This window comes from Rissa tridactyla, chromosome 10 (assembly GCF_028500815.1).
Source record: "Rissa tridactyla isolate bRisTri1 chromosome 10, bRisTri1.patW.cur.20221130, whole genome shotgun sequence".
Taxonomy (NCBI): Eukaryota; Metazoa; Chordata; class Aves; order Charadriiformes; family Laridae; genus Rissa; species Rissa tridactyla.
The window spans coordinates 10,423,469-10,450,617 of record NC_071475.1 but is presented as its reverse complement, the minus strand read 5'-3'; the positions used below and the strand labels follow the sequence as shown (position 1 = coordinate 10,450,617).

General features: G+C 39.4%; 1 protein-coding gene across 6 annotated transcripts in view; it reads left to right on the top strand.

The window, feature by feature from the left end:
* Positions 1 to 27,149, top strand: part of TAFA4 (TAFA chemokine like family member 4) — a 92,495-nt gene that overhangs the window by 52,472 nt on the left and 12,874 nt on the right. For all 6 annotated transcript variants that reach the window (XM_054216202.1, XM_054216201.1, XM_054216200.1 and 3 more), the window contains one exon: positions 22,612 to 22,767. In XM_054216202.1, coding sequence (XP_054072177.1) covers positions 22,612 to 22,767 — 156 coding nt within the window. The remainder of the gene's footprint in view (positions 1 to 22,611; positions 22,768 to 27,149) is intronic.

The following is a 27,149-nucleotide window of genomic DNA, read 5'->3' as shown; positions in this document are numbered from 1 at the left end:
TGCGTGCCAGCATTTAAATGGGATCCAGCTCACCTCCGAGGCTAACAATCCATTGGGATGAAAGTGTGGGCAGTTCACCTTGGTGTCAGTGCTGTATTTTTCAGTGGTTTGTGTGCCCAGTCTGTACAGTAAGAGAAAATAGATTTGTACAGCTAAGGCACTTTCTGCAGTATGAGAAACTCCCACAAATATTAAAATTCTAAAGATAGTGACATTTTTGGCTATCTAAAGAGAGACTGAACTTCAGTCAACAGAACAAGAGCTTTTTTATTTTTTTGACTTTTGGTTTCTTGCAACTGTATATTGAGAGTTGGTATTTTTTTGATTGTTCTTGACTAATTAGTAAATACTGTAGCTGAAATGATACACTTTTTAAAATATCACACCTGCTTTCTTTGGTGATGGCTCTAAGTTTAAGAGGAAATACTTGTATTTACGATGGGGTGAATATGGTATTAAGTGGGTGGAATAAAGATGGTGCTGTTTGTTGCAAGCAGGAAATAAGAGATCAAAACACAGACTATTTCCCCAAGAGCATCAGGGCCTATAAATGCCACAGCAGTGGCACCCAGTGACTGGATTGTTAACAGTAATTCCACAGCAGTTCCTTTTGGATATGTAGAAGACACGTAATCCCAGCCACGGGTCCTGGTGGTGGTGCTAGACAAGAATGAGGAGATAATAAAGTAAGGAAAATTATTTTGTGGGGAAAAACGCAAGCTTGGAGCTGGTACAGGCTTGACCTCTATTATGGCCCTCAATCTTGGAATGAAACAAGATTTTGGCAACTTGTTCACCTTCTTCTGAACTTGCTTGCAGATATAGCGACACAAACCTGTTTGAAACTTATCAACACAAGCCATGTGTGCTGGCTGAATGTATTATCTGATGCTGCACTATGGAAATTGGGCTGTTTGACTTATGGGACTGTCCCAGCTGTTGAATTTACCTGGTTAGCTTAAAAGGCTGAAGGAAAAACCACTTTGAAGAAGGATTTTTTAGAAATAAAGGAATCTCTTAATTAGGGTTAATTGTATCATTCAGAGAAGGTAACTGGTTAGCATTATTAATCTAGCTCTGTGATTGACCCGTTGGGAGCGGTGCTGTGTATGCCCCAGGTGACGAATGATGGAATATCCATGGAGAGAACAGAACATCTCTAGCTGGCAGACACATGAAATAATGCATATGAAATTGGGGAGTCTAAGGGGAATTTGGGAGTTTTAAGAGCACAGTATAGATGTGTACTGGGATTATCTCCTGTACATTCATTAGGAAATGATACAGTATAATAAAGGGACGATTTATTCAGTTGTAGTAGTTGTGTAAAAAGGCTGCTGTTAAGTAGATCCCTATGTTGGTGTCTTGTTCCAAGTATTGGGATTAGCTACCGGTGGCAAGAACAATGCTTTGGGTTTTGTCCTGAGCAAGTTGTTTCTTCCTTCTCTTTAGTTAGTCTGTTCCATTTTGGTTTGCTCTTGTGTATTGTCATACTTGTCAATCTAATAGTCCAGCACATTCTGAATTAATTATGAAATGCTTCAGAGTAAATGGAACTGGGACTGTTGCAGAGAACAAGAGATGGCTGAGTCTTACTGTGTCTAGTGAGATGGTTTAATTCACTGTGCTTTCCAAAATGGGAGCCATGTGTACATCTTGCATTTCAAACATCTCTTAACCCTGAATGACTAAAAGTTCCTAAAGGAGCAAGACATGCATAATTTTACAGTCCTTCTACCTGTCACTGACTCCCTGGTAATTTTGTGAAACTGCTGGTCCAAATCCAACCAAATGAAAATCTTAAACGTGGTAGGGTTTCTAGGAATCTGAAGAAAACCAGCAATGAGTTACATTATGGTCCCCACTAAGAAAAAGCTACAGTGTAGTTGTGAGGGTTACTTGTCCTGTGTGTCCTGGCACCTTGCTGATTAGTACATCTCTACGCTGGAACCAGTGCTTGTGTTATTGTAGTCAGGGGGCAGAGAAGATGCCTGAGCACTGTGAAGTGGATGAGAATGGAAATCATGGCGGTGATGTGGGGTAGGGACACAAAACAGACATGTTGTCATGGATGCCACTTAGTGGAACAGCACAGTCAATGAGGGATTATTTCATCACAGTTGCCTCAAGAAGTGAGGGTTGCCTCTGAAATGGGATTTGGCTTGTTTATTGTCAGCAAATTTGGTTTCTTCTGATGGGACAAGATGGTGATGATTTGAATGCTGGTTTTCATGGCATTGCCACTGTGAAATGGGCCAGATATAAGATTGTGGGGCAATTCCACCTGGCCTGTGGTGATAGCGGGGAAGGAAGCAGATATTGCACTAGCTTGAAAAATCCAGTAAATGCATACATGGGCAGCTGCTTATGGCTGCGAGCTATAGCTGTTGTGTCATTGTGGACCATGATACCAACACTGGGGTCCATCCTGCCCACCCCAGCACAACCATTGCCAGTCTCACATGTAAGTGTCCAACTCACACTCGATTTCTGTTCCATTAGATTTTGATTATTAGATATGATCCATTTGAGTTAGTAGCAACAAATGCTGAGCGGGAAAGGTCATTGTTTTAAATGCTCCTGGGTCACATTTTAGACACTTCTGAAAATCCTATCTGCAAAGTCTGACTCTTATTAGCCACTTTTATTGTATGAGCAATGTCACTCTTCATCCTGAAATGACAGGGAAACACCAATGGCAGCTTGCCTATTGCATCTCTTTAATGTTGTTTCATGTTCACTGCCAAAGTTATAAAAAGTATTTAGCAGGATCCCATAAATAATTGCAAGCTGAGAACGGAATAATGATGGAAAATAACTGTTTAGTTAGCCAGATCATTTAACTGCAATGCTATGCGTTGCCAGGAAGGACGTATTCCAGGTTGCTTGCAGAGCCTCTGTTTTGAACCTCCTTGAAATCTGGAGGAAGTCTAATTTGAGAAATTTTATGGATTTCTTTATGTAATAGTTCTAAGAAGCCTTGCCCCCAGTGACCTAATTATGTCACCTGCATGCCGCACAACTTTGTACTCGAGCAAGACTGCCCCAAGGCATGTGAGCTTTGTAGTGAAATTTTTTTGTAAATTGGATTTCATCTTTTCTTCCCCCCCGCCTTCCAGTACAAGCTGCTGACTTCAATATTTTACCTAAGGTTGGAAGCTCCACTGATTTTTGTTTTGTTTTGTTTTTTCCTTTCCAAAAGGCCAAAGATGCAATGATAAGACTCATTTGTCTTTTTAATCTTTACCTTGTAATTAGAGCTAAGAGAAGCTGGAAAGAGATGCCAGGCAAGTAAGCTCTTCTCCTTTAAAATCTCTCCGGGCACATAACTGAATCTTGGGAGAGCTTTAAAGGAAAGCAGTAATGAAAATCCTGCAGAAAAAGACAAATAAGCCAACAAAATTAAGACTTAAGTGTGCTATTTTTATTCAGGACTGGGGGTAAAAAAGACTCTGGTACCTCCTAGGTTCATTCTCAGATAAAATGTTTGAATCGCTAATTATTTTTAAATGTTCTTTTTGAACAGATGAGCTTCCCGCTTTGTTTCTGCCCCACCAATTTTCCCAGTACTAAGATTTTGGGTGATTCAAGATGATGTTGATCTTACTTGGAGGTTTTGGAAACATTTTACCTCAGCTTTGTTTGAAAACCAGGTTGGTTTTTTTTTGTTTACTGTGAGATATGTAATTTTCCTGAAGTTTTGTTTTTCTAGAAGGCAAAGCCCCAAAACACAAAACCCAATTTACTGAAATGCTAGAAATTGAACAGCTGTGGAATTTAGGCACCTGGATCCCAGAAGGTGTTTGAAAAGGCCACACTTTTTGCTCAGGCAGAGCAGTCACCATCATCCTTGTGCATCAACTGCAAAGGAGGTGATGGTGGTGAGAGAGACTGAATGGCAAAGGGTCAACGCCCCAGTACTGGTCTCTTAGGAAGCTGAAATAACAGTATTAATCATGCCTTTGGGCAGGATTCTGCAGTCTTATGTCCGTAGATTTCCAGTGGTAGGGCAGCACAAAGCTGCCTGCATGTACAGATCTGCTGCTAGGATTGCTCTAGCACAACAGATGCTTTGTCTCTAGGAGATGCATATGCAAAATCTGCATTATTTGTTCCCTTCTGAATACATCTAATGCAGTGAACTCCAAAGACTTTCTTTTGCCAACTGATCCTCAAAGAGTCCCGTGACTTCTGCTCTCAGTGTCTTTTTCCTTAGTCTTTAACTACCTTTGTTGTATAGATACTAGTTCGTAGCATCAAAATGATGACTCTGAACATTGCCCTGAAATAGACAAAGATGTTGTAGAACTAAACCACATTTTTTGTTGGCACATCATGCCGCGCATGAGACTTACTGTTTTGCATTCCTTATATGAGAAGGAACATAAACCTCATCTTGTGCTTTCATTCCTGAGGAAAAATGAAAACACGTGTTTCTGAACAAGATTTCTTTTGATCAGTCAGGTACCCAGTTAAAAATGAAACTCAGGCCCTTCTCTGCTTCTGTAAGACTAGCTTTTAGTCTTTTTAAGGAAGAGATGTCCAGGTGAATACACAAGGCCCTAGCTGGTATTGCCTAAAACTGGATTATTCCCACCCTCCCGTGGTGGGGCCATGAATGGTTACCTTTCCCTCATTTCTCTCTCTTTTGATTGGATGTGGAAGATTGCAAAAGTGGTTTTCTTCTTTTCCCCTAATAACTGTCCTCTGGTTTTTTTGAAGTGAAAGGGTTTGGGTTCTTTCGTTGTTTCCGGTGGCTTAGTGAAGGCTGCTTTCTCCATTATCTTAGCTGGAAGACGAGGCTGAAGATCAAAGTGACGTCATCCATGGTCTGAAGAGAGAGAAGGATAAATAGCAGTTATGATTTGTGAGCTAATGGTAAATGATGGTGATTTTTATATTTCTAAAACTAAATTTTGGAAATTAGCAAAATCCTCCGTGATCAAGGGTGTTCTCAACTATGCGCCTAACTTAAATGTATTAATTTTTTCAGTAACGGCAACAAAGTCAATGGACCTGACTTTTTTTATTACCTGTGCCTTCATGCAGTCACTGCCCTGGTATAAATGCTATCATTTGGATGTTAGCAAGCAGCTGTAAACCTCTATTCCTTATTGCTCCCTTGTAACTCTGTGCTATGATGCAGCTCAGCATGCAGATTTTTGAGTAAGGAGAGGCAATAGTTTTCAACATAAACAAGTCCGCTGGGTCACATTAACCTCCTTCAGTCTCTGTGTTAAATAATTAAAATAAACTAGGTAGTGTTTAACTATACGTATTTAGAGGCTTACTGGAGGAGCTTATTAGTTCAATATCCTAACACAGTGTCTTAAACCTTTCTGAGCTCCAGGATCCCTTATTAAATATTTAGTGCGTATTGCTGAAAAAGTCAAGATTTGCTTTATTTTTTAGAGGCAATTGCTGTTCTCAAAATTCTTTTAGCCTGTAAAATACTGGCCATCTATAAATAGCACTGTTCTCAAGTTGTCATTTCTTGCCACCAAGAAGTATTTTTCATTTGTACTGATCTTAATAGCACCCCAGGAATTAATACTTGCAGAAGACTCTGCAATGCATCCTTGCTGTATTCTATAGAACCACCTCAAATACCTTTTTAAGCAATTCGACAGCAGCTCCGTCAGTTAGAAAGAAAATGCATGTCAGCTGCTGACTGTGGTTTGGAGATATCAATATTTCTCCTCTTCTGTTTCCAAAACTGTCAAAATGAAATTAGTTAATTGGTGAGTATTTTTGTGTAGTTGCTGTGGGATAGTAATTATTGGTGACAAGGACTGCTGGATGTGCGCTAATACAGTACAGCAAAAGCTAAAATTTGAAAATATAAGGCATTATCCTGCAATACTGTTATGACTAGTCATTTTGCCATAGTCTACCTTGCTATAGTTTCAAACCTTCAAGGTCTTCTTGCCAGGAGAGAGAAGTTTTTGCTTTGTACACAGCAGAGTTTTGTAAGACTTGCCATAGAGATGAGCAAAGGCAGCTCAGTGGATTAAAATAGCATCAGTGATATCTCTTGTCTCTAGGGTAATGAGTTATGAGCAAAGCAAAGACCTCCAGGAAGAGTTTTGTTTCTGTGGAGTCTCTATTAGATGATGCTGTATAGTAAACAAACAACAAATTGTTTCACTGAGTCCGTTCTAATTTTGCCTAATTGCCTGTCTTGGTTCAGAACTGGTGAAGATAAGACATAAGGCACGTCGTATTTACTTTTACACCAAACGACTGGTTGCTTACTAAAAGAAGCTAGACAATGTGTTTTCTCTCTGCATGTAGCTGGAAACTGGTCATTCCTTGCTACAGGCTTTTATTTAAAGATGTTAATTCAGCACTTTCGGTGGTGTTCTATGGTCTGGGGTGTCAGGTGAGAGAAAGAGTCCCTGTGCAGTGTCAGTGAAAGCATCAGCTTGTAGTGTGAAGGTATCTGGGCAAGCCATTTACAGAATCCTGCAAACAAAGATGTTTCCCTCTTCTAACAGTAAACCTCCATATATTGTCTGCGTGCCTTGAAACATAAACTATCTAATAATCCACCTCTATACAAATGCTTAAAATAACTTAAAAGCTGACAAAGGATAATGTGATGGACCGGCAGCATGTTGAATCTCTAATATAGGATCTATTCATCCCAGTAATTACCATCCACCTCTCATCTGAGACTTACCTCTTCTTTAAGCAGTGAATCGTGATCAGCCATAACACTGTTCTCACTAATATTAGGAAGGATATGTGAGAAATTCTTTTAAAGAAGGTAGTCCCAAGTTTAACAAGACACTTCATGCACAAATATGTCTGATTTTTCACTGTAGTATATGTCTCACTGTAGCTTTATGTGGTCTAGATCAACAGAATTTTCCTCTTCTTTACTGCAATTTTTACTGAAATTTGATGGACATGTAAAAAGTTAATTTAAAAAAATAATATCTCTGGTTTAAACTGACAGGAACATTAAAAGAAACAGAAATCTATTCTCTCTTACCCAATTCCAGTTTTTTAAATAACAATATATTACCAAAGTTCTTGATACAATGTCAATAGTTTTAAATAAACAAAAAAGGAAAAATGAATTATGATGTTCAAGAGACTGCACCTTTTAATTTCGCAGTGCAAAATACATTCCTGCAGGAGATAAATGAGGCTGTTTTTTCTAGTCCATTGAAAGTAGCTGTCAAGTTTGTTGCCAAATAACATGTCTGATTTCATGTCTAATAGTTAGCAAAATTTAATGAGTACAAACTGAACAATGGAATGGTTCTCAGTAGGAGGGTAACTGAGTTCTTCTTTTGACACACCCCGTTGTTCATTTTATTGTAAAAGATACTTATAGGTGGCCATTCAGTGCTCTCAATGCCTTGCCTGTGTTAAAGAATGAATGTGAAGCCAGGGCACCTTGGAAACGAATCCACCCCAGCTCACAGTCTGAATAGATTTCAAGAGGAGGAAAAAAGGGTGGCCTTTGTAGCTAACAAGAGGGCGTTGGTGGTCTGAGGTTTTTACTATTGATACTTAAGGTACTTGTACCTAAAGTTCTGGAAGGGAGTAAAATTTATACTAAATACTGTGATTCAGTCCTTCAGGTGCCTAACTGTTGCAGTCAGTTTGGAAGCCATGCTTGAAACTTCTCCAAGTTTTTCTCCTGGGAATCATTTGCCAGCTGGGATCATCAAAACACAACCTGCTGTGGTCTGAGTGGGCTTGATGGAGAGAAGTCCTATCACACTTCGAGTGTCCCATCCACAAGCAATGCAGAACACGTGGCTCAGGGACTCTCTTGTGGATGTCATCTTTCTTGGAGTTGTCATGGTACTTGGTGAATTGCATTTGCCTACATCATTGTGATGGTTCTGTTGTTCAGGTCTTGTCGATAAGATGCGTTAGAGTTAAAACAGTCCGTGAGGAAAAGGTGACTGAAATTTGTCATTTAGCCACCCCATGTGGAACTGTAAGTGCTAGAAATGGATGTATGTTCTGGTGCTTCCCTGCTTTTTTAGTGAACTTGGATGGCAAATTTCCTTCGGTAAAAGTAGGATATTTTAAGTGAAGTGTCAGATGTTTTTAAAGGTCATACCTGAACGCCTTCAGACTTGGTGCTGAGCCTTGTAAACCAACACTTAGCGTAACTTGGCATTAGGGATACTTTATACATGGACAGATCAAATTCTGAATGTGGTGACTGTCAGCTCATTGGTCTAGCTTACTACGTAGTGTTGAGTTATTGTGATTAAAGATAGATCATTATTTTTCAGCTTCTCGGAGCACGGGATGCTTGGAACTTGATATTGGAAAACCTGTTTTCTTGTTTATAAGTGAACTCTTTTGGGGTTTATGATAACCTCAGGCTATCTGCCACCAATTTCAGAATGAATAAAAAATATTCATGCTAGATGCATCCGTTCTTATCATACCCAGTGATTCACAGCAAAATCTAACTTTTGCTGTATTTTATTGTTTTAAACCCAGTAACTATTTTATACTCATTCTAGAATCTTTTAAATCTTCCTTCTCTTTTGCCTATCCCTTAACCTTTGCCCAAAAATAAAAGGAAATTTTGCCTTAACTTCTGCACTGACATTTTTACATCCTCAGAAGCAACTTGTTGGAGAGCTCAATTAAAATTTTCTTTTATTTCATATGTAATACACGAGTAAAAAGTAAATGACTTGGGTAGAAGTATTTAAACAGGAAGATTGCAGGCAATAAATCATATATAACATGACAAAAAGATTTTTCAAAAGCCATTTCTTTGTCAGCATTTTCATGCTGAATAATGCCATGCCTTTTGCCTAACAATAAATTTTTTTTGTAATATTTTTAAAGCAAAACTCAAGTTTCTTATTAATGCAGAAATGTAGGTATTCTTACATTACAAAATTCAGACTATTTCATTAAAGAAGTTATGGCATGGCAGTCCAGGTCTGTGAATAATTGTCCTTAAATGTTCTGTTTGCCAAGGTAGAATTAAACTGAACTAGCCAGGACTGTCTGTGTGCTGACAATTAAGTTCTTTTCACATGGAAGTGGTAGCACAGAAACCAATACGTTAATTATATTGCTTAATCTCAAATAGTCAGGTTTGCATGCTCCGAAGGTGTATAGTCACTGTAAAGAAAGTCTTGTAATTTCTTGTGCTCGAAAGAGGCACTTGTAAATAATTACAAGATGCAATCACATGAAAACAGGAAGCCTCAATGGAGTAGTAATGAGATACAGAGCCTTTCACCTCAAGGTCATTGTTTCTCATCCAGATCTGCTTGGTAGTGTTTGGAAGTGCCATTAGACAGGTGGTTAGTGTGAAATTAGTTGGAAATCTCAGGGCTGTTAGTAAGTACATATCCATCTAAGAAAAATTGCTGTGGCTGCGGTTTTCTTTCTGGCTGTCTCCTTCCCTCTTATCTAGATAGGAGACAGAATTTCTGCTGTTTTCTTGTATTGAGCCAACTGTGTAAGATTAATGTGATTCTGGCCAGTTTCACTGCTGCTGAGAACTACCTGCTGGGCAGTGATGATGTTATCGGACATGAGTCCTCTGGTGTGGGCACCGTAGGGAAGTCGGCAGAGGGATGTAGTAGAGTAGTTCATGTTTAAAGGGAAAGCTAGATGAAGAACAGGGAGGCATTCCAACCACACACAGTGTCCTAGGAAGCCCTGAAAATAACAGGAGTTGAGCAGACGTGAGCAGAAAAGTCTTTTTCCATGGCCTATTCAGCCAGTGTACAAGTGTGTGGTATAGACGATGAAGGACTTCACAGCTCATTAATGACAGCAGCACTGATGCAGTTGTTGCTGACTTCCGTTGTGATTTACCACAGATTAAACTGACCTTTCTTGGGTTCCCAGGCACTTCCAGCAAGGGGTCTTGCAGAGGACTCTGCCTTTATGAAGCTGATACTGGTCTGTAGGACAGCTATCACAAGCAATGCCTGTTGGTCCTACCCTCTTGTGCGGCACTGAGTTAGAGGAAGTACCAGAAGGACACTCTCTGATGATGTCCACAGACTTTCAAAATTAGTTACCATTCTGACAATTTACCTTGCCAGTGAGGCAACACATCTTTTAAGATCAGGAAAAGCCAACCACGCGAGCAGAAACTGTTTTCTAATGAGTTTAAGTCAACACAGTTTTTAAAGGTAGTAAAAATAAGCAGCGTAACTGTTGATTCGGCTTTTTTTGTTTTTTTAAAATATGATCAGAAGAAACATTTTAAAAGTTTCCCCTTTGTAATGTGCACACTGCAAGAGGAAAAACCCAACGATTTTAATTAGAGTACCATCTTTGTGGAGACATACTGGAACTAATGACAACTGTACCAGGTCACCTTTAATCTTAGTCAGAGAGGGGAGATGGTGGAGCATTGCTGTTAAAGTCAATGGCTCTTGGGGGAGGCTAACCAGCCTTGTGTAAGTTAATGGCATGCCCGCTCCTGCCACCTATGGCTGCTCCATTATCCTTCAAAGCAGCCGTCAAATTTGCAGAGCTTTAACAGGAACATCTGCTTCTCTCCCCTAGTTGTTTCCTTCACATCTGCAGTGGCTGTGACAGGGCACGTGCTCTTCTTCATTCACCCTGGTTGCTCTGACCTTTCCTGTGGCTCATTTTTTATGCTCTGCCTCCTTAATGACTATTCTAATTCATCTCTGCGTTTGCTGATAGTCTCATTAGGGCCAAGGGAAAATTCACCAGGTGAGGAAGCCTGTTGTTTTCTGGTAAGAATAAAAGTTTGTCAAATCTGACAAGCTAGCTGGGATACTTTAGAAGGAAAATTTCACTACATTGTTTCTGCAACTTGCCCAGTTGTGACAAGTGTTCCTACTAAAAAGGGCAATCCCTCTCTTCTGTAGCGAATGAAGTATGTCCCTTTTTCCGGATGACCTGTGTGGTTTTTTTTTTTTTTTTGGCCAGGTTCTAGAAAGATGTTCGGGTGTCTTCCTGCTATTTAAACATCTCTTTTCCATTGATTTCAAATAGATTTCATTGCCAATATAAGAACTGGATATCTAATGGCCTTTGGGAATTTGAGACTTCCCCTTCAATTCTACCTCCTTTGAGCCTCCCATCCAAATATGCTTTGCCAAGTGTCCTTGGGACTAAGCCAGTGACTCTATTCCCACATACAGGTGTAGGAAAGTCCTGTTATTGCTGCTGCTACATCACAAAACAAATGTGCTCAGTTATCAGGGAGCAAACTTCCATCTCATGGTAGAAAAACACCTTCCAAATACAATAATCTGCATGAGTCAAGAAGCTTCTTAGTCCTTTAAGTGGTGACACTGAGGCTTGAATATCATTCAAGGATTGACCTGTCAGACTTTCTCCCAGAGTTGTAGTCTTTTTCTGTCGAAGCTAAGACATGGTGTGGAGGGAGACTTTTGATACTTTCCAGTTTGTTTCTGTTGTACAGGTTACATGATACAGTAGCTTCTATACCACTTTAAAGTCATATTTTAATTTTTCACTTTGAGCTGAATGGCTTAATTAAAATGGATAATCTACCTAATCATTGTCAAGGACTGTCCATTTTAATAAGAATGGAAGAAGGGTTGTGTTCTCTGGTGCTTGGAAGGGGATCTGTGGAACAGGAAAAGAATGTCTTAATTTCAGACTTTAGTCAGTTAGAAGAGGCCCAGCTAAAAAGTAAAATTACAAATCAGAAAATTGGTTCTGTTTTACCTCAAACCAGGACACCTCCAGTTCTTCCATTTTTGAGAAGGGTCTGTTAATGCTCTATTTTTACTGTTTCATGTAGCTTTTTCATAGCAACTCGCATTGTAAGCCTGGGTGAAATATCTTTACTGTTGCTAGTTGTCAAGTGAAAAAAAACAAATTTGGGTAGAACAAACAGTATACTGAGTGCAAAAAGGCATAAGATCATAGTTTAATAATGTAAATAACATGGAGGAAATAAGGTGAAATATCAGCATGGGATGTGTATTGCGGCAGTGTCCATTTGTGCGTGCACCTAGTTATTGAGCACAGATCTCCAGATACGGCTCTTCAAACTGCACTTTTCTGGGATTTTCTTGCACCACAGCCTGCAGCTGACATGTCAAAATTTTAGATTTGCACCTTTATTCTTAGGTAAAGAAGATTAAAGAGTGAAAGTTGAGAGGCTCAAGAGATCTACAGAACCTTGAAAAGAAAAAAAAAAAAAAGTATTAACAGTGAAGCTTTGAAAAAGAGCCATCAGTATGAAATAGGAAATGTACAGACCCTCACAACTTCTGAATTCTGACCTTCTTTTTAATTACTATTTTATCGTTAGCTGTATAAGTCAGGGACATGAGTTATAATGTGGGCCTATGGGAAATTGTTATCAGGTTCTGATTCTCATTTTATTTCATTGTGACTGTATTTTATTGTTGTGTCTTTCACTGTTACAGTGTAGCATAAAATGATGGGCACTCTGCAGGGTTATTTTTTTTTCATATAAGATAAAAAACATCATTCAATAATACTGACTACAAAATAGTCTGTTGGCATTCTGGAAACCTCACTTACGCTTTGCACTTATGGATATAATAGTTAAAATAGCTTAAGTTCAATTAGCTGTTCAGCCAGGTTGGCTACAGTCTGCACATGCTGAAACCATTTAAAAGTCCTCATGCCACTCAGAATTAAAAATGCATTTGTGCAATTTAGTTTTATGACCTGTTATTGCTTAACTGGCAGCTGGATCTTATACTTGGACTGCCGCAATGCTTTCCTTGTCCATTCCATTAGAATAAACCCAAGATAACCATTACAGCTATATAAAACCTGATATAAAATGAGGCAAACTGAAAATAATTAATCAGTGGTGATCAAGACATAGGGGCTTTTCCAGGGATTAAAGACCAGCTGAGGAGCTGATGGCCTGGTGCCCGGTGCATTAACTGATCTGATTGCTTGTAACGTTTCTCAAAATTCCATTTGCCTGATTTGCCTATCGCATGAAAATTTCATCTCACTTCAGCAATGAAATGTATCATTCAAATTTGCAATCTTATCCACTGGTCCTGGTTTTTTTGCAAAAGACAATTCTTCTAGTAGCAACAAATACTGTTGCATGATTTTAATAAATATAGAGCAATTAAGTGAACGAGAGATTCACTGCCAAAGTCAGTCTTTTAAATTAAGACTGTCAGACAGGACAACCAGAAAAACTTTTGTAAAGTACGCCATTTGATGACAACAGTTATGTCTGGATCTTTCTTTAGCAGATTCTCAAATGAGGGTTAACTAATGAATAATTATTCACTTGTCTACCTCTAACTGCCAAATTCAGGCACAGTCCTATTACTGTACAGTCTCATAAAAGTAATTTCATTAAAGGAGGGAAACGCTCCTTTGCATTTAAAAAATAAAACCCAGAAAAGCAGAAGTTCTTTGTACTTTGTAAATTTGAGCTGTTTTGAGCACTGAAATGGAACAGAGTACAAGTTCCCTTGGTTGCCATCCTCAGTTTTACCCATTATACTTGGACATGAGAATAAAGATTTAATTTTCGCTTGAAGTGAAGAAGATGCTTCTTTCCCAAACATCTACATTGTTTTCTGGCAACTGCCCTTTGCTTAATCTGCAGAGCCTAATGACTTAGCTGACAATTGCTGTTTCATATTCTCTAAACAAATATCATTCTTGTCTGATGAATGACCTTGAACTGGGTTAAAAATACCTCTGGTATTTAGTAGATTACAAACTTTCATTTTACACAGCCAAGTCCAAAATGGTCATTTGATGTTTCAGGTGATAGAGGAATGCTTGGAAGGTCACAAGTTTTTCTTGATTTTTTTAATTTCTTAAACTTTAGGATAATATTAAAGGCACTTCTGGCATGCCAGGCACGTGAAGGAATAAATTGTGCAAGTCCAGTACTGAGTTTGGGTATGGTGAGCAGCTGCAAATGGCAGCAGGCTGCTGGGAACAGCGAGCTTACCGGGGCCCTGATGCCTGCTTGGGCTGCAGTGATGCTGTCTTCGTCAGGATGGCTTCTGCCGTCGATGAAGAGCTAGTTACGGATGTGGATGGGATAATACTTCCCAGTTTGCAGTCCCACGTATGCTACTTTTGCTTTCCAGTGGCAAGGGTGAGTCTGTTTTTAGAAGCTCTCACAATTGTGACAGAAAACTTAATTTTTTCTTGCAAACTGGTGAATAACCGTAAGCCTGGCCTATACAGATGTGTGTGTACCTGTGTCATGGTTTCAGCTGGGATGGAGTTAACTTTTTTGCTAGCAGCTCATACAGTGCTATGTTTTGGATTTGGGATGGGAATATTGTGATAGCACACTAATGGTTTTGGTTGTTTCTAGGCAGTCAATGCCTTTTCTGCTCCTCACACTGCCCTGCCAACAAGCAGGCTGGGAGGGCACAAGGAGTTGGGATGGGATACAGCCAGGACAGCTGCCCCCAGTTGATCAAAGAAATATTCCATGCCATATGACGTTATGCTCAGTATAGAAAGCTGGGGGAAGAAAAGAAGGAGGGGGAGACATTCAGAGTAATGGCATTTGTCTTCCCAAGTAACTGTTATGCGTGATGGAGCCCTGCTTTCCTGGAGATGGCTGAACACCTGCCTGACGACGGGAAGCAGTGGATGAATTTGTTGCTTTGCTTTGCTTGTGTGCACGGCTTTTACTCTACCTTTTAAACTGTCTTTATCTCAACCCACGGGTTTTTCTCACTTTTACTCTTCTGATTCTCACCCCACATCGCAGCTGGGGGGAGTGAGTGAGCGGCTGCGTGGCTCTAGCTGCTGGCTGGGGTTAAACCATGAGAAACTGCTTCCTTGAGGCAAGCAGAAATCTCTCTGGGGAACCAGTTTCATTCTTTTTCCCTTTCTCTCATGATAAATTTGTGAAGGAAGGAACAAATGAGAGAAAAAGAGTGGTCCGCATGTAATAGTGAGAGGAAATGTTAATAGGACATGTGGGAAATACTTCTGTATTAGAGAGCACAATGTTGCTCATTTGCTACAAGATATGATGGAAAACCAAATCTTTCCCTGGTATTTTCTTCTCTGCCTCACCTAAAATAGTCACACAGTAGAAAGATTCCCACAGGAAATGAATAGCACCACTTTACTCCAAGGTACTTTATGAAGTTTTATGCTTTTAGATTTCATTTGTACAAATGATATGTGTGCTTGAACCAGGATGAATATTACTGCCTGGCTGAAAGGCAGTCCTTATTGATTGACTTCAGCATAGCACTCCAGCAGGTAGAGAGGCTCATGTTTTAATTTGTTTTTCTTCCAGGTCACTCTTCATCCACCTTTCTTTTCATTTGCAGCAACTTTCCTCTCCTTCCTCCCCTATTTACGGCACCTACTTCGGTCTCAGCTGTTTTGATTTATTGACCACTCAGATTTAATGCTTCGTTCCTTGGAGAAGTCTCAGTGCTTGTGTCTGATCTAAGGTCACCTATGCTACTTATTGCAGGGGACTTTAATCTCCATATGGATGTGACCTCTGACACTCGCCAAAGAATTCACTGTATTACATGATTCTCTCCAGCTGTGTCAGCATGTTCCTCCACCTGCACTGAAAGGTTATGCTTTTGATTTCATTAACTTTTTGTGTCTCATTATCGGGCTTTGAGGTCACTCACCTTGTTTTCAAATACACATCTAGATCTCCTATACCCCTAGGGTTCCTTTCAAATTGGTTGCTTGTTTTGAGAGTTTTTGTTTCCTCGGGTGTCACTTCTTGCCCAAAACAAGCTAAAGTGGTTCAGTGCTGGTTCCGTCATTATCCAGTTAAAATGCTGATTGTGATTTTGCACACACTATACTACTGACTTCCACAAGTCACAACTACTGACTTGTTGATTGGAACAAAGGCTGTAACTTTATAGGCTGTGAGAAACTCTTTGGTTGGAAACCTGCACATTGGGTGAGCATCAACCTCAATTCCTTCATCTGAGAGATCCCTGTGTCTTTGCTTACTTGCTTCGTTAGAGATTCTAGCTCTAGTAATCACAAATACTGCTATGTATTTGAGGAGGAATGTGAGAGTAATGGATAGCAAACTGGATTCCTTGCTCCCTTTTTTGTGTTTGTGTGCTACCTCTTACTTTGCCTATTAGCATGGGCGGGTTATTATGGGAAGCTATTTCTTGTTGAACGGGCCTTTGGTGGCACTTCTGGAGTATCTCTGAATATCCCCTTAATGCTAGCAAGTGAAAAGATAAAACTTTACAAGTGAAACTGGAATGAATTGTATATGCAGAGACAATTTATGAGAAAGTACATATATAAATATTGTATATCCTTGAGGAAGGAGAGCACCTAAGTCAGGACCTTGTGACATGAATGTGAAATTATTATGAAAAAAATCCAGTGGCTGATGGAATGGTAGTAGAGCAAAACTCTACTGAAATTCTCAGCCTAGAAGATGGTGTGTTAATTTTACCTTCCAAGTGACTTTTAGCTTCTTCTCTTGAGAATAGGTGTCATCTTTAGAAATACCTCTTCCCCCCTTTCCCTCCTGCAAAAACACCCCATGAGGTAGAGAGATTCTCATAAATATGTCTGGTAAAAAAAAAAATGTGAAAAATAGCAAATGTTATTTCCTTATATGTGTTTTTCTAAGAATATTTGCCTCTTGGTGTGTGCTTCTGTGCGTTCATATATTTGTAAGCAAAAGCCAGCATGAGATGAAGGTGGAACAGATGATGAACTGGCACCAAGCTTCTTGGTGTGCTTTCCTCTTCCAAACAGCATGAGTGCTGACTTCTAAACTCGCTTGTTTCTCTTACTGTTGTCTGCAACATTAGGTTCCATAGCCATTCATCTTCCTATTGACAGGCATCCTCTTCCCCTTTAAATAAATAATGCAGTTGATTTTGTGCAGACCAAGCTTGCTGGTTTTGAGGCTTACTGAAGAATGTGCTGAGATAAGGTCATATTGTCCTACTGTCCAGATGTGCTGTTCTCCACAGTATTAGTTGCTTTCTTCATCAGAGAGGGCAGCTTACGAAACAGAGATAAAACCTCCCTTTAAATATGTATTTTCCATATGTTTCTTGGCTAAGAAATTAGAAAAAGAGGAGGTTATTTGGGATTTTTGATAAAGGCATGCTGCCTGTATGTATCTGGCATTGAAAGAGTACTCCTTGGGAGTGATTAGAATTAGTCACAAAGATGAAATGGATGTGGACGGAATTGGCTAGCAACCTTCTGAAAGCCTTCCTCTTTCTTTGATATTTTCCTTGTAATTTTGAAGTACATAACTGTGATGTTTGATATTTTATTAACAATAATTGTATTTTCCTCTTTTCATTTGAAGGTTTCAAAGAGTTTTAGAAGCATTAATTGCATATTTGCCCCCTGAGTTCTGTGAAGAAAGTGAAAATAAGGTCTTGTCAAATAAGTTAGTTGAAAAAATGTATTAAACTGAGAATAAACAGTTCAGTGGTAATTATTCAGTCAACTCTACTCACAACACTCATGCTGGCTTGTAATGTGCAAGTCTAATAACTTCCTAGTTTATACTTTCTTGTTCTTCAGAGATGGTTGCCTTCTCTGAAAACTGTGAAGGCTGCCTAGCAGCTCTACACAATCTACCATCTTCTGGGCTGGAAAGCCCACGGATAAGAAAGAAATGGTCACAGAGCCTTTTTGTGGCTAGTCTACGAGGTCATTAGGAGGCATTCTGGATGTGGGCACCTGAAGGCTGTTAATATTTGTAGGTCTTTTACAAAAGGCAACACAATTCATAGCAGGGAGTGTCCTGGAGGTTGCTTCCATTAGAGACCCCTATCCTAATATATCTGTGCCCTCTACGGAGAGACAGGGAAAGTGTCCTTAGTGAGCTTGAATAGCGTTGGTATTTCTAAGGAACTAAGCTGTAAAGAAATTGGGATGTGGAGAGAAACACATGTGCTAAACTCCTTATCAGAGGTAACCCAGAGCTCCATAGTTTTCGACATTCAACCTCTGTCCTCCACAGTGCCTGGCTGGTACACACCCCCTCTTTGGTATGCAGAAGGTGTTCTAGGACAGGAACCTTTCTCTGGTACTGTTGCTGATAAAACGTATCTCTCCTTGGAGAGTTTTCTTATTTAAATGTGAAGATGTAACTGAATTTCAACTGCAAATATTGACAGCCCTTAGGTTGCAGATCTGAATAGGCTTACAGGTGAAGAGCTCTGAATTTATGGGCTTTTTATAAGTGAGCCCAAAGGGGCTTTGCTCTCCAGAGCCTGGCTTTCTCCCTATCTCTCATTGCAGTTCTCCTTGAAATGGCTTTCCTGATGTGTCTGGCATAGAATTCACTTACTGCAGTCTTCACACTTTAAAAATTCTTCGGTCCTCTAATGCCTTGGTTCCTGAGAATCCATTGATTATAAAATATTTTAAGACTGTTAGTGAGTTTTTCTGTCATTATGCTTTCAGCTGTACCTCAAATGTACTTTAAACTGAGATGAAGGTATATCCAGTGCAAGATGGAGATTAAAATATAAAGGACAGTATTCTTATATTCTTTCTTTTTGCTACCTTTGGGCACCTGAATGTAGATACAACAGGTTTCAGTAGATCTAGGCAGAGAATGGACTGAGTTGATGGTTAATTTTTGAGATATTCTATGAGTTTTCTTAAGTCTGAAAGGCACTCTGTAAATTGAGTGCTTGTCCTCTAGGTTGCTGAACGCTGCCAAAACCAGGACAGAAAGCTAGCGTGGTAACACTTAGCATTTGTTCAGCACCTGTTCACAGATGTGTTTGAATATTAAGAAGAAATGCGTATGGTGTTCAACAGAATAAAAAGTGTTAAGATGTGCGTGAACAAGGAGGAGGAAATATAGATGTGACTATATAGGAGGGGGAAGACTATTACAGGGGCAATCCAATTAATGCAAATGATGCATGCAGATGTCTTTGGCTTTTTAGTGCCTTTCACTGTTATACTGCATAAGAGCTGCGCACTAGGGACAAGGAGAAGAGCGCTGTCTTCTTTGCATGGCAGCAGTATTTTCAAACCTTAGTATCCTACCCCTGCCAGCAGATGAAGAGGGGACACCTTCTCTTACCTGCTTGTATAGTTGCAAAGTGTGAATAAGCATATAGTAAAGCGCTACTAAACCGAAGGATGCATTTATGAGGTAACTTAATTTTGCCTTCTGCAAACATCTGTGTGCCTGTTGACTCCTGGCACTTCAGGGGAGCAGTGTCACTGCTTTAAAATTCAAACAAGATAATTGAAAGCGAGCCCCAGGTTTTTTTGTCTGTATGCTTAGGGCCAAACTGTTTGATTTATTTTGGTATTGACTTAAAAGCACTGTTCACCTAAAGGAAGCAGGATTTGAGCTTGAAAATAGACATTCTTTCAGCTACATATTGATCATTGGAGCTGAATCTAGTCCATCCTTATGATATACCTTCTGAAAAAATAGCTTCTACTCTTATCTTGACATCTGATGTCTGGTGAATAATGACTTTAATTAGAAAGAAGAGCAGGCTACTTGGTCTTTTAGACGAGATACACGGCAAACTCATGTATGTGGCCTGAGCAGTTCCAAATTTTTGCTTTTTCTTCCCTCCTTTGTAATTCCTTCTCAAGAGACAGTCCAGACTGTGATCTTGCTCTCCTGAAGTCAAAAGAAATTTTGTTGTTGACTCCAGTGAATGCCTCTGTAAGCACTGTAGGAAACCAATGGAAATTTTCCCTGTTTAGTTCAAAGGGATTTGACTCAGGCTGTAGATCTAATAAATAAATAAATAAACTCTCTTAGATGAACAACCTCATTTTACAAAATCTTTTCTGTCAGAAACCCTGGCAATCTGATTATTATGTCCAGACAGTGTCATGTGAGGTGTTTTGTAGAGCAATTTTTTGGAATGAAGAGGCATGGCCAAGTTAATTTTCCTATTTATTTGTTTTCCATACTGACTTACAGAGAAGCTACTGTCCTACAAGTTGGTAGCTTTTTTCAATTTTTTTCATGTTTATTATGATATGGGTATTAGGTACTTGCATGAAAATTCGTAATCTGCCAATAAGCTTATTACAGTAGCTATGTAAGACACTTTTATGCTGTCTTCAACATTTTTCCAACTTTTTGTAAAATACATATTATACATTTTTCTGCTGTAGCATGTTTTTGCTTAGAAGTACAGTGTAGCTTTATTCCTCAGAAAAAAGAAACCCAAAACCACCTCTGCATATTTAATTTCTTTTTACATGTTGAGTGCACAAAAGAAGACTAAATTTTCTTTCCAGGATTGCATATACACAGTTTCTTGTCCATTGAGGTTGTGCATACAAATTTGGCAACAAAAGCCAGGCAGCCCTTTAGCTGAGCTTGAAATACTTGTGAAACCAAAACACATACAGCAAAGGAACATTGCTAGGCCAAACTTTTAAAAAGTTAGATATATATATTTGAATACTCTCATTATTTTGGACTTCCTACACCCAGAAGCCTAAACTGCATTGCTAACTCTTCAAAAGAGTCACTTAACCCATAAAAATTTGTGTCCCCAAAGTAGTGATCTTAATTACAGAATCACATAATGGTAGGGTTGGAAGGGACCTCTGGAGATCATCTTGTCCAACCCCGCTGACAGAGCAGGTTACACAGGAACGCGTCCAGACGGGTTTTGAATGTCTCCAGAGTTGGAGACTCCACCACCTCTCTGGACACCTGGTTCCAGTGTCCTGCCACCCTCAGGGTAAAGAAGTTCCTCCTCATGTTTAGGTGGAACTTCCTATGCTCGAGTTTGTGCCCATTACCTCTTGTCCTGTCGCTGGGCACCATTGAAAAGAGCCTGGCCCCATCCTCTTGACACCCACCCTTTAAGTATTTCTAAGTGTTGATAAGGTCCCCCCTCAGTCATGTTTTTTCCAGACTGAAGAGACCCAAATCCCTCAGCCTTTCTTCATGAGAGGTGTTCCAATCCCCTAATCATCTTTGCAGCCCTTTGCTGCACCCTCTCCAGCAGTTCCCTGTCCTTGAACCGGGGAGCCCAGAACTGGACACTGTACTCCAGGTGCGGCCTCACCAAGGCAGAGTAGAGGGGGAGGATGACCTCCCTCCACCTGCTGGCCACACTCTTCTTGATGTACCCCAGGATGCCATTGGCCTTCTTGGCCACAAGGGCACATTGCTGGCTCACGGTCATCCTGTTGTCCACCAGGACTCCCAGGTTATTCAATAAAATTTCATCTATATGGATGTAAGCCTTGCCATATTGCATCAGACCAAGGTGTTCTCTATTTCAAAATCCTCTATCTGGTATTAGATAGTAACAGACAGTGTAAAAAAAAAAAAAAAAAAAAAAAAAAAAAAAAAAAAAGAAAAACAAAAAAAAAACCCCAAACAAACAAACGAAAACCCAACCAACCAACCAACCAAAAAATCCCTAACAAACCAAAGCATGGAATGAGTAGGAAACAGGACAATCCTCCAGGCTTGCCACTTGAAGGATTTGTCTGTTTCTGGAGTGCTCTCCCTTTCACCTTCCTTTTAGTCTGCTGTACACCTACACCAATATCTGTACCATAGCCTCTTCTCGTATAAGGAGCCCGTACTGCTTTGATGATGAATATTTTTATTATTCTCAGTGTTGTCTCTCTGTCTAGCTCCCTTATTAAAAAACCCACCCTGTTCTGTAGTGCTGCTAATTTACAAGGTGCTTTACAAACACAGATAAGAGCCATCTAAGGCCCTACTCTAAATAAGATGAGACAAATGCAAGATGAAGCACTTGAAGGCTGTTCAGGAAATTGAGGACATGGAAATGACTTATGCAAAGAAGAGAGGGGTTTTGTGAGAAAGGGTTTTAGGCAGGGTAGAGAGTAATTTTGGCAGTGGACGAAAGTGGTTGGGTGCAAGGAGCAGTGGAGCTAAGAGGCGAAAGCGGGAGTGAGGAAGGGAGAGGATGGGAAAATAAACTCAGAGAAATAGGGGACAGTGAATTGTGAGGAAGGACCTTTGAGAGGAAAGCAATAGAATAGAATATTTATCATAGGTTTCTTCAAAATGGGCTGGGAGGGAACTTGGGAAATCTATATAGGTTTCTGTGTGGGGTTTTTTGGTTGTTTTTTTGTTGTTGTTTTTGTTTTGGTTTTTTTTGACAAAATTTGGCTATCTATGACAGCTTTTCAGCCTACCTTGTTCTTAGCCTACCTGCAATGATAGCCATAGCAAGTACTGCTTACATGTTTTTATGTAGAAAGTTTCCCTACTATTTAAGATAAGTTCCATTAAATATTATCCTGTTCATTGTATCCATTTATGAAGGGAAATAATTAAATATAAAACCTAATGCAAGACAGGAAGCCAAAGGAAAGGAGGAGTGTGCTCTGTCTGTGGATGTCTTCTTGTCTAATCCATCTAATTGACTATTCCAATCTCCTTTTCTCCCTATGGCTTTGTAAGGGCCAGGGAAGACAGATTGAAAAATTGACTTGTTATGATGACCTAATCTTTATTAATAAGAATAGGATGAACTTGGGAATAAGCCAGATCCTACAAGATGCTTTGCCCCTTTGTCTTCTTGGGATTTAAACTGGCCTTTGAGAGATTTGGTATCTTGTAGGACTGTACAAAGTGGCTTTTTCTTTACGCGCTGGTGTTTTGTTTTGCTCTCCATCGCTTATCTCTGCAATTATTAGGCCAGCACCAAGTCAAGCAAGGGACATGCGAAGTTGTGGCAGTGCATCGTTGCTGCAATAAGAACCGGATTGAAGAACGATCGCAAACAGTCAAGTGCTCCTGCTTCCCGGGGCAGGTGGCTGGTACAACAAGGGCTCAGCCCTCGTGCGTGGAAGGTAAGGAGTCTCCTGCTCACTCATGATTCATTAAGATTGTTTGAAAGTTTAGTCTCCTTGATTGTTTGACTTCCCACTGCCTCAAAAGCATAATCCTTCCTTTTGTTAATTTTGGAAACATCTCTGTGCATTGATGATAATGAGCCTGTGCATAAATCTGTGTGTAATTAATCCTCTTAATATATGTACTCGTCCATTTCATGTCTGTGCCAATAAAACTTAATTTTTTCACACAAGAATTCTCCTTTAAAACTAGTCTGAAAACAGCATAAGCCAAGAAATTCAAGCTTATGATATTAACCCTTCCAGTTGTCTTTAGACTTAGTACCTTGGCTAAAAACTCACTGGATAGTAAATGCAGCCCTAAGACTGGGCATGCAGATAGTGCTGGGACATCTGATTCTTAGAGCTGTTCTCTAGATGATTGTTTCACCATTATATGTGCCTAATGGTCTCACGCCAAACATCAGTGCTATAATGATGCCCCATGTCTATTCAGTTTCATGTGTTGTAACGCTAAATACATTAGAGTTTGGAGAGCAGAGCAAGCATACTGCTGCACAGGATGCAGCGTCTGAACTAGGACACCTATCTGATGAAGGAAAAATGTGGTACAGTTGCCTTAGTCCATCGCCTTCCTGGGTAGATGTTGAAATCCTCACAGAGCTCAACATTGCCATCCTTACACTTTTAGCAGTCTAACGCATTTGAAATTAAATTGATTGTATACACTAAAGCTGAACTCTTACTTTGACTGTAGTGTTAACCAGGCATTCTGAAGCTATATAAAACTTGCTTCCTGGAGGTTCACTCTGCACCTCGCCCCCACCACTTTCCTGTCTGGTTTACCAGCAGTTCAGAAACTGTGGGTTACACAAAGTGTATTCCCTGGAGAGGCTGCTGCTCTTGTTGTAAACAGTTATTCCAAGAAAGATTTTTTTTTTTTTTTAAGAAAAAGTCTAACAGCTATTAGATGCAACATTTCACTAATTCATAAGCAAGATCCTTCTATTTTAATTCTTTCTCACACAAAATTGCAACCATTACAAGTTAAATATAAAACAAAAGCTTTAACATCCAGTTTTTAATCTAATATTCAGAGATATTTAGTTTTAAACAGAAAACTCTATATTTATGCGATGTGTCTGATTTTTTTTTTTTAAATTACCGTTTTGAGAACCTCTTATTTAAGAAAGTTTTTTTTTTTTAGGTGCTTATTCTTCTCATGCCTTGTAAAAATAATTTTACATACAACAGATAAATACAAGTCAGGCATTGTTTTAAACTTGCTTAAGGATTGCAAGGGTGACACTGTCATTCTGTGATACAAAGATATAAATGCACGATACCGTAGACGCTTAGTTCAGACAATGCAAATAGTTGCTGAAAGAATTTAGTAGCTGTTTTTTCTTCAAGTATAGTTGAAATTAAATATGACAAAATATTATAAATTTAAGATTTTGGTTTCTAAAGTTGAAGCCTTTGATTCCCCCTCGCCCCTTAGGGTAATGCATTCACATGCTTTGCTTATTTTTGCAAGCATCTGGGACTGCAGTCAGTGTTACTCAGTTGCTGTTGCACAGAAACTGTAACTATCTTTCCTTAGCCTCAGGATTAGATGTGTTTTTTCCCACTCTCTACATATCCTTCAGTAGGCTTCTACACTGTGGAAGCCAGCAACAGTTTAGGTCTTGAATTTGCATATTTCAGTCTGATACAGACATTTCATTTTCTTTTCCAGCACCTTTTTACTGAATGCAGGGCTGCTTAATTTGCCTGTATTTTGCCCTGAGCTTAAAGGGAAGGATATGCCCAAGGCACAGACTTACTTTTCTAACCAAAAGAAAAGATTTTATAGAGCAATTGGCTTGTAGTAGTCTTTTAAAGTATTTTCTTTGAACTTCAGACCTTACCCAGTATTAGTTATCGTTTACGTTAGGGCAGCAATTATCTCATGCATGGCATGCACATGGTGGTTGGTAGCTGTAGTTCCTACCTCAAATGACAGAATCATAAAATATCTCAAGTTGGAAGGGACCCATAAAGATCATCGACTCCCTGCTCCTTGCAGGACTATTTATCAAACATATATAATATTATATGTGTTCCTTTTCCAAGTTAAGTAAAGGTGGCCTGTCCACCTCCATAAAGACCAGTGATTAATGTCTTTAGCAGGATAGATAACGTGTCATGACTCTTAAAACTAAATCATATGACTAGGAGTGTCATTGAGATGCTCCTTTAACTCTGAGAGGCTTGGTGCCATGACCACTTCCCTGGGGAGGCTGTTCCAGTGACCCTCCACCCTCAAATTATTTATGTGCTACACTGTGTTTGGACAAAATAAGAAAACAAGGTAGTTCACATTCATAAGTATGTCTCCAGAAAGTACCACCACCCACCTCTTGTGTCAGACTACGCAATTTTTAGTTATACACATAGAGATGTTCTTACCTATTGGAATTTTTGGAAAAAAGTAGCTTAGTGCTTATTAGTTTTTATAGCAAATATGATTAAGTATGTTCTATTTGGATTTAGAAAATATGTTCTATTTGGATTTCAGCTTCTTCTACGTGCACTCAAAAGGAAAATAACTCTGCAAGTAATGCTGGAAAACAACAGTAAATAGGATGAAATCAGTCTCTCTTATGTCGACAATGCCTGTGAACTTTCCGGGGTTTGCGCGTTTCAGATCTTCTTGGGCAGCACCAAAAAGACCATTAAAGCAGAGTAAATGGGATCATATTTCATGTTCTATGTAGAGTAGCACCCTTTATAGAGCTATTGGAATGGAATTATGTTTTCCTTTCTTGACCAAACAAATCAACGGTTATATAATTAAATAATTACAATTAATTTTGTTGAGATCTGCATGGTGATTTTGCAGAAGTCTGCTGCTTCTTGCGGTTTTTAAATGAAGGTCTGATTCCAGGAAACAGAGTTGATTCTAGCTTTCCTTTAGGCCAGGCAAGCATATCACTGGTCATAGATTATAGATGCTCCATGAGAAATTAAGAATACCACAAGAAATAGATTCTCACAGTATATGGAAGACTGCAAAGGTCTGGGACTTTAGCAAAATCTAGACAAACTGTACTTACATTCTGTTCTGAACTCAAACGTGACGTTTGAGCAGCTTTCTGCTCTAACCTATTTGGATTTTTTCCCCCAGTAAATTGTAACCAAATTAATATAAGCCTTTCTCATTTGAAATTTATACATCTGGTTTTAGCATTTTGCAGGTTTTTAATTTAGTTGGGTATTTTACCTTAGTTTTCTCAGTCTTGCAACATACGGGTTTCCTGACCCAGATCCCAGTGGTTTTCAGTGACAGCTTGTTTGTTAATTTGGGTGAGGGTAGAGCCTAGTTCATCAGACAGAGCTGCTTGTTGATGAGTATTGGGCGTTGTGCCCTTTTGTGTATATAGGCCATGAAATAGTCTTATAGAGCCCATTATCATGTTTTTTAGGATACAGTCATAGGCCAGCTGGATATTTACGTTTTGAAATAGGTTGACAGATGCTAAAGAATTTTACACAAGGTCAGATTTAAAGCAGCAGTTTATTGGAGCAGCATTATATGTTAAGGCTAAGCCCTGCTCAAGGAGATGGAGAATTCATGTGCCAATATTCACAGCTACCAAAATTTCAGGAAGGCCCCCTATTTGAGTCAAGGCAGAATGGTTGTTTGCATAATTACACTCAGGCATACACCTACATGTAGAAGTGACTTTTTTTTCTTGTGAAATGTGCTAAGGAGGAAAATAAGTACTTTAGTGGTACAGAAGAAATGATAGACATCCAGGTGAGTTCCAAGGAAAAGGTGTTGAAGTGGTGCAGAAGGGAAAGTAAAAGCTAGTTAAAACTTGCAAATACAGAAAGTGAAAGTCTTAAGTGCCTTGATTGCTACAAATGAGTCCTTTTCCATGTGGTGCAGTAATATTATGTTGTGGGGCCTAACTGACATTTATGGAGTGCTTTGCATTTCTATAGTGTCTTTCATTTCGGAAACTTTAAATATTGGTAGTAGGAGAAGCAAAAGTACTTAATTTAAAAAGAAGGATATGAAGGTGAAAAATCAATGTTTGTTGTAGACTGAGATCTTCCCAGCATTTTTACAAGGACTGTAAAATCACTTGTCATAGCCTAGATGAGAATACAGGGCAAGAACTCTTTGGGTCAGGATATTTTTTGTCCTTTGTCCATGATAACAGTTACATAGATAATTGCATTTTGATCGCATCCAACAAGAAACTGTCATTTGTGTCTTTGAACTTAGTTGTGAAAGCTATTGACAAGCATCGGCAAGCAAAAAAAGCAAGGCTAGTTCTTCTGTACACGTGCACACCTCACTTTCCTGGGCGTTATTTGAGCTTCCAAGC